Genomic DNA, 12,467 nt, shown 5'->3' on the forward strand with positions numbered 1-12,467 from the left:
GCCATGATTCTGTGCTCTTCCTCCAAAGGTAATATATGTGGGCAGAATTATCAAGGAAAATTGTGCTGTGCTCAAGTGAAAATTCAAGCACAGATTATGGATATAAAAGTAATGAGTACAGATTTGGCCTCAGCTGCAGCTGGGGAATCCACATGGCATCTCCTTTCTCCCCTGAAATTCTTTATGGGACACACTCTGCACTGTGCCTTAAAAAGGAGATCAAGCCAACATCATAATGTTTTCAGAGGTTTCTAGTTTCAAAAATTCAATCATCCAAATAACAAGCTCCAGAATACCCCAAAAAATCAGTCAAACCAATAAAGATGAAACACCATGTTTCCATCTTTGACCAAGTCTAAACAACACAAAAACAATAATAAACAATATGCAGATAGTCACCCGAAGAAGAAATTTCCAAAATCTAACTAACTACCATTTCCTTTTTCTCCCCATTCCAAGGGGTTCAAATTCTCCAATCTTCCCTCATGTTTCAGATTTTTAAAAAGAGATTAAATCATACCATATAATCCATTACACAGTTTCCCTAAATGGAAAGATAAAGAAACTAGGATAGATTCATCTGTTTTGAAGGATTTTTCACAGAACGATTTCACTAATGGGAGAACAGTTTGACTCCGATCATCTGAAAAACAAAAGAAATTTTTAGAGTTAGCCATTTGTCAATATTTTAAAAAGAGTACAGAGACTGAACTTCTGTAATAAATTGAGAAAAATTTCTTTTGACATTCTCAGGATTACTTCTGGCAGGCACTCACTGAAGGTACAAAACAAGAGGTAGAGAGAAAGATCCTAAATTTAGTACTTTCCTGTTATGTTCATTTTTTGTTTGTTGTTAGTGAAAAGGCATCCCCCAGCAAAGGATGAGGCAGAAAATAAATAAACAGTGACTACCTTCTCCATTCACCAAGAATATATAGAGAAAGACTACTGCAGTACTCCTACAACAAGATTTCCCACAATAGTAAGAATACAGTGAGATCAAGACTGAACAGGCTGTGACAGTAAATAGAAAAATCAGGATATTCTCTATGTTAATTTTTTAAACCTACTGAGAAGTGTTTCAAAATCTTTTGGTATACAATCAATTCACAGAGAAACAAAATAATTAAGGACACAGGAAATAAATTAAATAATTTGGAAATTAAAGCCAAATCCAAACACTCTCTGTTCTCATAAAATAAATGAGCAAATGTTTGAAGAAATTTTTATCTTTAGACTTATTTTAAATAAAATCATTGTATTAAAATGTTTGAGTTTTAAAGGGATAATGATTTTTTAATGGTAGATCAACTGCAAAATTCAGCAAATAATTGTGTCTGAACAAAGTTAGATTGGCCTGAAGAAATATTTTAATATTGTGGGAGAGACACTCTAGGATGTAATATTGGGTCATCTGCCTTCAAAAGTGTTCATTTTCTATTTCAGCCATGAAAGCAAAACCCACACAAACCCAACTTCTAGAAACATTCCTTAAAAACCTGTAAATAACCCCTGATTGCCATCTCTAAGCTTCTCACAGTAACTCAAAGCAGTAGTTACAGCAGGGAGTGCAGGAGGAGGAGTGAAGGGTGTGAGGTGCAAAGAGAAGCACAAACTTAACAGCACCAATACAGAGGCTCAAGAACTAGAAAGTTAACCTACTATCATACTTACTGGTGTAAACACTCACTGCTAAAAAGTCCATTTACAGTATTCTCCCCAAAGCTATACTATATTTTTCTTTTCCTTATCTACTCCTCTAAATGGCTTAAATACATATATTGTAGTAATTCATCACCAAGTTGCTGTACAGTACATTTTTGTTGAGCTAACACTTTGTATTCTGTGTACTGATAGCACTACATTAATTAGTTAAATGCTAGCAACACAATATTCCCATAATTTATGCAATAATTTTACTCATTCTATTTAGGTGTACTATATTAGAAATTTGGAATATGATAATTAATTTCATGGACAACTAGCTCACCTCCCTTTAAACTTTCTGCATATAAAGCACTGCAAGACATGAAATATAAGGAAATACAAAGGACAAAGCAATGAATAAAATAAAATCAGAAATGTCTGAATAATGCAGTTGGAACAAAAAGCATTTAAATACCATTATAAGATGCACTAGAGCACTAAGAATTGGGCTAGGAAGCCTAAATTAGGTTTTTACCTGCATCAAACATATCAAGCAGGTTCACCAAGGTCTCAAAAGCTGCCAGGCGTACGCTGCTGCCCTCGTCTCTTGCCAGCTCCACTAACTCAGGAAGCACCACAGTTTTCGTTAGTTCTGTCCTGCAACGTGAAGCAAGCAGTCAAAAGAAAACTTACAATGAAACAATACTGCCACTGAAAAACAGAATTCTGCCTTGAAATATTCATTTAGATATTTTTTGGGTAGCCAAGAGGAAAAAACAGACCAAGTTCTAAAGGAAATTAAAGTTAAATAAAAAACCTCCAGCAAATCTCAGGACTTTTCTTCTTTGTCAACCAAGGAAACATGCAAACTTTAAATGCAGAACTTCATCATTAAAAAAGCATTCAAATTAGCTCAAAATAAATTAGAGAAAATGTAGTCTGAAAAAAAAATCAAAGGACTCCAGCTATTTCACTGTATCACTAAGAAAATTCCTATGATCAAATATGCTCAATATGAGGGTCCAAAGTCAAAATTTAATAAATATGAGCCATGTTGGATTGAAGTATCTGGAAATTTTATAAATCAAAGATGAGCCTTCTTTACAGAGAACATCTACTGCTCAGAAAAAATGCCATTTCCCAACTAGTCTAAACACTGACTTTTGGCCTTGGTTTAAAGTAGTAAAAAAAGGGCTCTGTTTGTCCTTTTTTTGCCTTGGTACATACTGACATACTGCTGATACTTAACTCCAGGATGCTGAAATAAAAATGCTCAAAATATCCCTTCCAATCAGACTAAAGCAGTAACAGCTGCCCCTTTTGTAAGTCAATATAAACAATAATCCTTTCAAATGTTTATAATCAGCAACAAAGTGATTTGCATCTTATAGAGTTTATTTACCTACCAGCAAATCAAGAGGTGTTAACAGTATTCTTCCAAGAAAATGATTAAATATTCAAAGAAAATTATGATAAAATAACAGATCATTTAAGTGGCAATAACCCTAACTAGTAAAAATAAGTATTTGGACTGCTGTCACATTATACCTTCAATGTTTACCTGAAAATTTGCTCATGTCTGTTTAGTTACTTTTTTATTTACCTACTACTTATTCATCCTCAACATGACACATTGGAATACCTTCCATAATGAAAGCACTCAATGTCCACCATTTCTCATGAGATGATTAAATCACCTAAAGCACTGAGAAGGAATTAAGCAAAAACTTCAGAGTTAGAACAGTCTATATGAATACATTAATGCTAAAAATAAAAGTTGGTGAGGAAAGAATCAAAGGAAAAATACATAGGAAAGATCAGTAATTGATAACAAAGTTTTTAGCCCTATGAAACCTACTGTTCTAAGGTGGGGTAAATTACCAGTAGTGCTGTCATTTGCCACTGCATAATACATATGATTTTTTTAAACTTTCAACTCCCAGAATAAGTGAAATTTAGAATAAATGAAATTTAGTTCATTTTAAAGACACTAAACAGAATTTAGAAAATTTCTTTTCCAGTATGGTTACTTATTAGTATAAGATCTAATCTATATCCCTGCTGTCTAGCACTGGGTAAGGAATGTTACTTGATAAATTTTCAATCTCTAAAAGAAGTTACTGGTTTTTTTCCTCCCTGACAAAACAACAGGTAGAGAGACCTCAAATTTTAAAATATTTGTTCAGTCAGAAACCAATCCTGTATGTAATTAACATTTTCTTTTATTAAAATTCCAGACTTTTTTGAATCCTATGTGTGAATATTGAAGGCCCTCAAGGTTTGAGTAAAAGTTGATACTGAACTGAAATTTGCTTACAAAAGCCATTTAGCATTTTTTCTCAAAACACTGCACAATAATTATTAAAACTGCTAATACTTGTCAGAATTTTTAAATAGGACAAATACTACCAATGGATAACTGAGATCATTTCAAGAAGCTATAGATTAAGTCATTATTTAAAAAATCTGTTTGGTTTATGGTTCAGCAATTTTACTATAAAAGAGAAAGAAAAATCTAAAAGTGGAAAAGAGACAACTGCCAACAGCCAATTACTAAGAACATCTGTACCTTCCAAATTCATTATTGAGTATGCATTAATTCAGCAATTTTAAAAGGAGTTGTTAGGTTGACATTTTAGAGAAATACTTTGCATTTTAGATCAGTCAGGCAAATTGCACTCACCCTATTCCTCGAGCTACATGTTCCAGCTGCCGACACATGCAAGCTCTAACTTCATATTCCACATCCTGGCACAGTGATTTTACCAATGGAAGCACCTCTCTTTTAACACTAAAAATGTGAACATTTTTTATTAATATATAGAAAAAGAATATATAAAATCTATTGAATAGTACTGAAGTTATACTCACATATTATTTGTTTATCCCATATAAAAAGTTAATAATTTATCACACACAGTAAAGGATTTTTCTGATAATCAGCAATTAGAAAAGAATATTGTACATTGGATGCAAATATGTGTTACAAAGAAACAGGAAAAGGAATATTTACTGTCATTATAATTTGCTCATATTCATCTATCATTTCTTATAAATAAATAATTTCTCTACAAAAACAGTAGGTAGGCTACTTTAGTAGGATGCTGTCCTCATTTAATAAATTCTAATCTTCAGTACAATTTCTGAACAGCCACTGAAACAATAAAAAGATTATATAAATGGAAATGCAAATCCCAATTAAATGTCTGTAATACCTCATCTTTGATATGCAGGTATCACCCAAGACATAATTAGGAAGAAAGGAGAAAAAGAATTTAAGATTAAAAGCTTGAATATTGCAATGCCTTCAGGCAAGTAGATCAAGTATTCATGTAAATCAATGGCAGATACAAAATAAAAATTTTCATTCTTATTTCAGTAAAAACATATATTACAACTTGGCAGAATCAGTTATTGTGTTTCCTTTCAATGCTCAAGGTTCTGTCATAAGTATTCATAAAATATCCCTATAAAAATCCTTATGTTATTGCAAAACTCAAGATAAATAATATGTAGACCCTGACAAGCAAATTTTCAAGCCAGCTTGCACAGCCTTTATTCATTTCAGTGGAAATTAATTAGCTTCTTACAGAAAAAATTTAGCCTCAAGTTTCAAAAATTGTACAGTCTTGGAAGTTTGGCATTCTAGAATACACTAAATTAGGGGCTACATAAAAAGAAAAAAATACTTTTTAACCTGGAACACTGGAGGGTACAAAAACTAATGCTCCGTGACAAGGACAGGATATAGAAAAGACCTAGGAATAACATCAAATATGAAGTTTTTAATTATAGCATAAATTTTATGAGAAAAAACTGTGCCATTCTGCAGAAGAAAGTGAAGATATGCTTATATATTGCCTACTCCTGAGGATAGATATGTCTTCTGGGCCTGTACCAAGAGCCGTTCTGAAAGGGGAATGAGAGTGTGCCCTGAATTTTACTCAGTCTGCCACATTCTAAACCTGAGGACCCAGCTCTAAACTGCACTCAAGAGCTCTCTACCAGAAAAACAATATATCCCAGAAAATTCTGAGTTATCTTCCTAAAATGTAGTGGCTGTGCAGAAAAGGTGCTAAGACCTGTTTACTGAAATGTGGGGATTCCTGCTTCTGAAGAGCAAGGAATCATGTTGAAGAAACATCACAAAAGATGTGATTGTTATGGCTACGAATTAACACTACTATATTTCACAGAAGATTCCAAGTAATCCATAAAGTCACTTATTTCCATGAGATTGTAGCATCAAATAAATAAATGCAGCTACTATTCTGAAAGAGTCCTAGATATTTGGAACATAAAGATTTGGTAACATTCTCAAAAATACTACTCTACCATTTTCATTAAATTTTGCATGTTCAACAAGTATATATATATATATGTATATATATATATACATACACATATATATATACAGCAAATGATGATTTAGACAGTTTCCTTTTGGGTGCTTCTAGCTCTTTTTTATTAAAGAAAAAACCCCCATAATCTAAAGAAATTTATTCCTAAATGTCTTGTCATATTGTCCTGTTCTTCTTTTCTGTTATGCTGAATCCTTACATTTTCAGGCAGATCAAAATCATTGTTAGAGTGAGCTTCCTCAACTAGGTAGTTTCTGAGCATTTGGTGGCCCACTGTGGATTTCTGTTGAAATTCAAAGTCATGTTGTGCTGGATTATCCAAAGTAATGTTGTGCTGGATTGCCCAGATACCAAACACATCTGGGGAAGTGGTCCTGCTATCACAGGCCTGGGTAAACTGACCAAGGAATTTACCACACCAACTGCTTTGAGCAGATGAGTGACTCAGATTTGCTTTCATCACTGCACTCTCTCCTGTCCAGGCTCACAGACACTGAATCTTAAGGGCTGGAAAATATCAGGGAATAGCAGTAGTTCCTCATATATCTACATTTTAGTTAGGGATAAAAAAAAAAAAAAAAACATATCTACATGCTAGATTTGGTTACATAATAAAAAGTTAGGAATGGAATTCCTCTTCCTATGACAAGAAACTTAAAGGAGATGAAGTTGTGTTTTGTGCCTGTAAGTTTGCAGAGAAATCCACAGTGTGACTTATTTTCTAGTAAGAAAAACAATATGGAAAAATGGCTTGGAAATGGTATCCATTCAAATCTGTGAAAGAACATACAAACTCGAGTTATAAAATGATGAACATCAGCAAATCTAAACATGCTAGTTAAATAATGAAAAGGATCTGTGAAAAAAAAAAGTATTTCATTTTTGCAATGAAGTCTACTTTTCTTGTAGTAATTTGTGTCCACTAACAGAGAAATACTGGTTTACACTGTAGAATGAAAATATATTGACAGTCTACTTACATATGAGCTTCAAATTTGTTAGCTACTTTTCCCATGATTTTACAACTAACTAAGCGGGACTGAAGTGGTGGAGAAAGCTGTGCTTTGGAAACAAGTGGATTCAGAATCTACATGGAAAAAAAAAGAAGACATATGAGTGGAAAAAATTGTGAGCATCAAATAAAGTATTCCTCTTCTTAAAAAAAAAAATCTACAAAAACGTATCCCAAATGTCATTAACCTTTTCACTGAATTAATCAGTACTAGCAATAATGGCACTTACGCATATCAATAGTCAATTCTGTTTAAATTACATATTTTAAATTACATTGCAATTAGATTTTGAAGATGACTAGAATAATTTCTCTGTGTTTGTTCCAACCTTATGTTTTACCCTTTATAAGCTGAATTTTTAAACAGTTCTGAATTTTACTCTTATTTTAATGAGGATTTCTATACTACACAAACAATCGTTTATTTAAACCTCCATATTGTTTTAAATTATAAAAACAGTCAATATGTCTGTTGCAAAGCTTTTGAACTTAACAAAATATGAACACTTAAAAGTGAATAAATTAGCTGACTAAAGGGGACTGGCATTATAGCTTAGTGACAGATTTTCCTCATTCTTTCTTGAGCTACACAGGGAAAAATGAAGAGTGTTTGCAGTGCATTGGAGTTTTGGTACACCAAGAACTACTGAAATACACTAAACAATGGATCTCCAGCATTCAGTTCCATTTAGCAGATATTGGAATTTTAGTCCAATAGTAAAAAAAATGTAGTTTCTTCATGAAGACATAGATTGAGATACTAACCTGTAAACCAAAACAGGGTGCAGGAAAACATGTTACTGAGAATACAAAGTGCAGTGGAAATGTTACAGTGGAGTGTAAATAAGTGTTGACTTTATTTGCGGAAGAACACTACTTTTTTTAAGGTGACCTCCCTGTCTCGCTATTTCACCCATTCATCTCTTACAGTGTGTTCCACAATCATTACCATTTTCACAGGTATGGAACTGCCACAAATCTGACTGAGGTGAATAAAACTTGCAAGGACATACAATCTTACAGTCTTAATTTTTTTTGTGATCATAAGAAATTAGTATTACCTCATGTCTGACAGTTTCTTTTGGTAAAGCTTCTATTACAGCAAGAAGAGTTTCTAACCATGCATTGCTGACACCTGTTTAAAAGATATGAATTACATGTGATGTCTTATATTGTACATGCAACAACTAAACAAAAACATGTACCAGTTTTACAAAATTTGCTCTAACTTTTTGCATGCATCTTCAAGGAGCTATGAATCTGAAAGCCACCATATTAACATTCAAGGCTTCAGAGTATGAAATAGGATAGGTAAGAAGCAAGGTCTGCCCCCATTTCTTTTCCCTTTCCAATTCCTACATAAAATTATTAACTACTCTAATTGCTTTATAAAGCTAATTTCCCTCATTTCATTCTTTTCTTACGCCCACTGAAACTTTCTAGTTGCACAACAGTCCTTTTCTTTCCTTTGTATTCTAAAATTAGTGTCAAAGAAATTAAGAAAAGATAATCAACACAGAAGAAATGTCAACCATCCTCCCTCCATTTTCTCAGCCGCAAAATGTTGGTACTTCAGGAGAAGCTCAGACTCAGAAACAAGTATGGGATTTAATCCTTCAGACAAAGTGAGAGGGGTTTTTCTGCTTCAATCAGAATTACATTTAAATATCAGTATGAAAGTGGTCATCATGCAAAAATCTTTCCATTCATGCAAGTCCAGATACAAAGTCACAGTGATTGCACTCACTGTTGACACAGTATTGTAGGGTCACTAAGGAAACAAAACATATAGAGGTCATCAGCCATCAGAGTGGCTGTGCAGCCCTGACCTGCATCTCTGTGTTCCAGGTTCTGGAGAATGATGTGTAGGAAGGAGTGGGAGTATGTATGAATGGACACCGACTCCTCTTGCAGAACAGTCAAAAAAGAAACAGCAGCTGTTAACTGCATTTCCACTCCTGCAACATGCAGAACCTCCTGTATAATTACAAATTATAACAATTTAGAGAGTGAGGCAGAAATGTACTGAAAGAACATCCAAATTTTTACATTCACTTTTAGAATTAATATGCAACAACCAGGATAAACGACAAAAATCGCTGTAAAATTATTTTCTCTTAATAGCAATTTATTGCAGAGATTATATTTTCTTATGATATATCATGAATCTTCTAAGAAAAAAAAGTTACTTTTAATATTCCTTGTGACTTTAAGTTTCATCAATGCAATGCATGGATTTTTCTACTTTACAAAACAAGAGGTAGAAACAGACCAGCCAACAATTGCACTCCTCTTGTTTATGCACATGAATTAAAAATAAGTATTTCATTCATTCATTCAGTAGGACATACTAAAATAGCAGAAGGCAATTTAAATTTCATCCCTTGACTAACATGGAATGCAAATAAAAAGTACATATATATAGTCTTAAGAATAAAGCAAGAATATTTATCTAGCTAACTAAACATTTGTATTTCTGAGCTCTGACACACAAGAATGTCATGAATTATGCTGTTTTTAAAATCATCCACTCAGAAGTTAAACAAAGTTAATATGTTGAAGTGAAATGAAATATCACTATTTTTTAAAATTTAAAAACAGGCAATTTAAATTTTAAATTTCAGATTTATGCACAGACCTTGCACGATGCAATCTTTGACACGGCATTCATTGTAAGTTTTAGTAACTGTAAATACCTGTCAACTAAGTGAACATTCTATTTGTTTACTTTTCTAAGTGTGTCTTTCTATTTCCTGAGAAAATAAAAAGTTCATTATTCTAATACTAAAGCATTACACTCATTTTACAAATTACTCCAAATTCAGTAGGAGTCTAAAGTCCATACTTCCTAATTAGCATTTTATATATGTGGTTTTTTAAACTGCTTGATATGAACAGTGTTTTCTCAGATCACTCACCAAAAATCAAAAATAAACCAAAATTAACTGAAAATAAAAATAAGCCTGGATCAGATTAAAAATATATATTCATTTTGCAGCTAAGTGCATAGTTGCTAATGGATTGTACTCTTCACTGGGTTACAAACTGTCTGCATGGCTGGGTCCCGAGTGTTGGTGAATGAATTACATCCAGTTGGCAGCCAGTCACAAGTGGGGATCCCCAGGGCTCAGTGCTGGGGCCAGTCCTGGTTAATCTCTTAATTAATATCAAGGCCAAGGCCAATGGTTTGAGGTTCAACAAAGGCAAGCACTGGGTCCCACACCTGGATCACACAAACCCCTGAGTGCTACAGGCTGGGGACAGAGTGGCTGGAGAGTGGCTTTCCTCACTCAAAGGCTGGTCAGGCACTGGAACTGGCTGCCAGGGACGTGGTGGAACCACTTCCACCATTCCTGGAAATGTTCAAAAGGCACCTGGATAGGGAACTCAGAGACATGATGAAAATGGTGCTGCTGGGTAAACAACTGGACTTGATAACCTTAGTGTTTTTCCAGATTTAATGATTCTATGACTCTAAACATTGCATATCAGAGGAATTTTGCTGAGAAAATAGTTTGTAGAGAACATCTGAGAAATTACTATTTGACTTCATATAAAACAAGTTCTTATTCTACAAATGTCAAACCATTTGTACATACAACTGTACAATTATTAGCTATTTCAAGGAGAACAATAACTTATCTTTCAAAACCCGTCCCAGTTTACAACGATGTTTCTTTCTCAAAGGATTCTCTGTGTCCTTGCTCCCACAAATGAAAGAAAGAAACAGCACTGTGCTGCTTTCCAACAAAGTATTTGCATTCAACACCCATGGAAACTGCCTTCTTCTTATTTCCACAGACTCTGACCTTGTTCCACCACTGCTCTTACAGCCACAGCCAAAAAAGAATAAGAACACCTACCAGTTTTGTATTTTGAATATTTTTGGGATCAGAATACATGTCCATACTTTTCTGGGATTCTGGCTTAAAATTTGTTCAAAAAAACATCACCAAGAGAACCAAGAGAACTATCCACACACTGTAGATGCCAACACAGCAGTGCAGACCAGAAAATTATGGAGCATTGCCAGGTTAATAGTTGGACTTAATGAACTTAAAGGTCTTTTCCAACCTAAATAATTCTGTGATTCTATGAATTCAGTTTTCCGTACATATTTACTTTGTACGCAATACAAACAGGGTTACTTACCAACAAACAAAGTTTCCAAATAGTCTCCTCCACTGATCCACATAACTCTGGATAGTCATGTGTGAGAACACATTCTCTGGATGTGCCTCCTCATGGACCTCGGGAGACATTGAAATATAAATTTCTGCTTACACACCTGCCTGCACTGATGTTTACACTCAGAACTATACAGTTCTGCATTTGGAAAAGCATGGGTCTCCTCTTTCCATTTTCATACAACCCAAGCTGAGTAACTTAAATTTACTTAATATAAATTTATTTATTTAGAAAGTAATGTATTTTTCTATACATGAATAGTCCAAAAATTTTCACTCCAAACTAAAAAAGTTCTCCCTGTCTATCTTATTCAGACAAGCATTAAGTATTTAATGGAATTTAAGGGTATTAACATGTTCTTAACTATTCTAATGTCTACAAGTTAAACTCAGGCCTCAAAACGTAAAATTTAGAAAGCCTAGTTTATTCCATTAATTGGAAAAAGGAAAATTCATCTCTAGTTTAAATGCAGATTTTCTCCTGCAACAACAGAATTCTCTTGAAAGAATGCTGCAAGCAGAGACATAGTCAAATCATTTTAGTAATTGCATTGGTATGATAGAAATTTTAGACTAAAAGACTAAGAGACACAGAAATAATGGAGATTACAGAAGTTGAAGGATATAATGAGAATGGACCTTGAAATTAATGTACAGTATAAGGAAGGATAAAAATCACCCCACCTTTTCTTAAACCATAAAATCAGCTACAGAAAAAAAAGCTTTCAAGAGGAGGCTGATATATTAGGAAAATAAGTAACTCTGAGAATTAATTTGGAATTAATGAGACAACACTGAATAAAGCTTGATATATACACAACAACAAGAATAATCATAGTTTGCTGCAATCACAGCATTTGGAAAAATCTTATTAGTTATTCGGATAGACACCTGCAATCTCCCTCCATCACTTTTGGTTGCAGAGCTCAAAGATGGAAAGCAGGAAAAATACTATTAACATCATTTGAAAAGAGCCATTTTGTGCACAAAGAGAAATGCTTTTAAGAATGTCTAAGCTTTGCCTAAATCTGCATTTCAATGACTTCGAAGGTTCATGAGGAGGTGCATGCAGAAATCCAGAGTGGGCTTCTCTATGCAGAAGAACACATACAAGGATGCAACTTCATTTAAACAGCAGAATTTTAAAAGAAAACTTCCTAATCTCATTCCTACATTAACATCTAAATTATATACTGTATGTTTGTTTAAATAGCATAACCAAAATACTGACACTTAATTCAATAATTACTTATGTATGTC

At 33.6% G+C, this 12,467-nt stretch overlaps 1 protein-coding gene across 4 annotated transcripts in view; it reads right to left on the reverse strand.

Moving 5' to 3' along the window:
• PPP4R4 (protein phosphatase 4 regulatory subunit 4) overlaps positions 1-12,467 on the reverse strand; it is a 59,180-nt gene that overhangs the window by 20,562 nt on the left and 26,151 nt on the right. For 2 of the 4 annotated variants that reach the window (XM_071426553.1, XM_071426555.1), the window contains exons 4-9: positions 8,850-8,997; positions 8,082-8,155; positions 6,989-7,095; positions 4,331-4,438; positions 2,183-2,304; positions 521-643 (exon numbers count right to left, since the gene is read on the reverse strand). In XM_071426553.1, coding sequence (XP_071282654.1) covers positions 521-643; positions 2,183-2,304; positions 4,331-4,438; positions 6,989-7,095; positions 8,082-8,155; positions 8,850-8,997 — 682 coding nt within the window. Of the gene's footprint in view, positions 1-520; positions 644-2,182; positions 2,305-4,330; positions 4,439-6,988; positions 7,096-8,081; positions 8,156-8,849; positions 8,998-11,172; positions 11,271-12,467 lie in introns of those variants that run through there. The other 2 variants (XM_071426556.1, XR_011679136.1) reach the window with 2 other exon arrangements.

The sequence above is a fragment of the Agelaius tricolor genome, unplaced genomic scaffold (assembly GCF_023055355.1).
Source record: "Agelaius tricolor isolate 1412-34295 unplaced genomic scaffold, bAgeTri1.0.p SCAF_5, whole genome shotgun sequence".
Lineage (NCBI taxonomy): Eukaryota > Metazoa > Chordata > Aves > Passeriformes > Icteridae > Agelaius > Agelaius tricolor.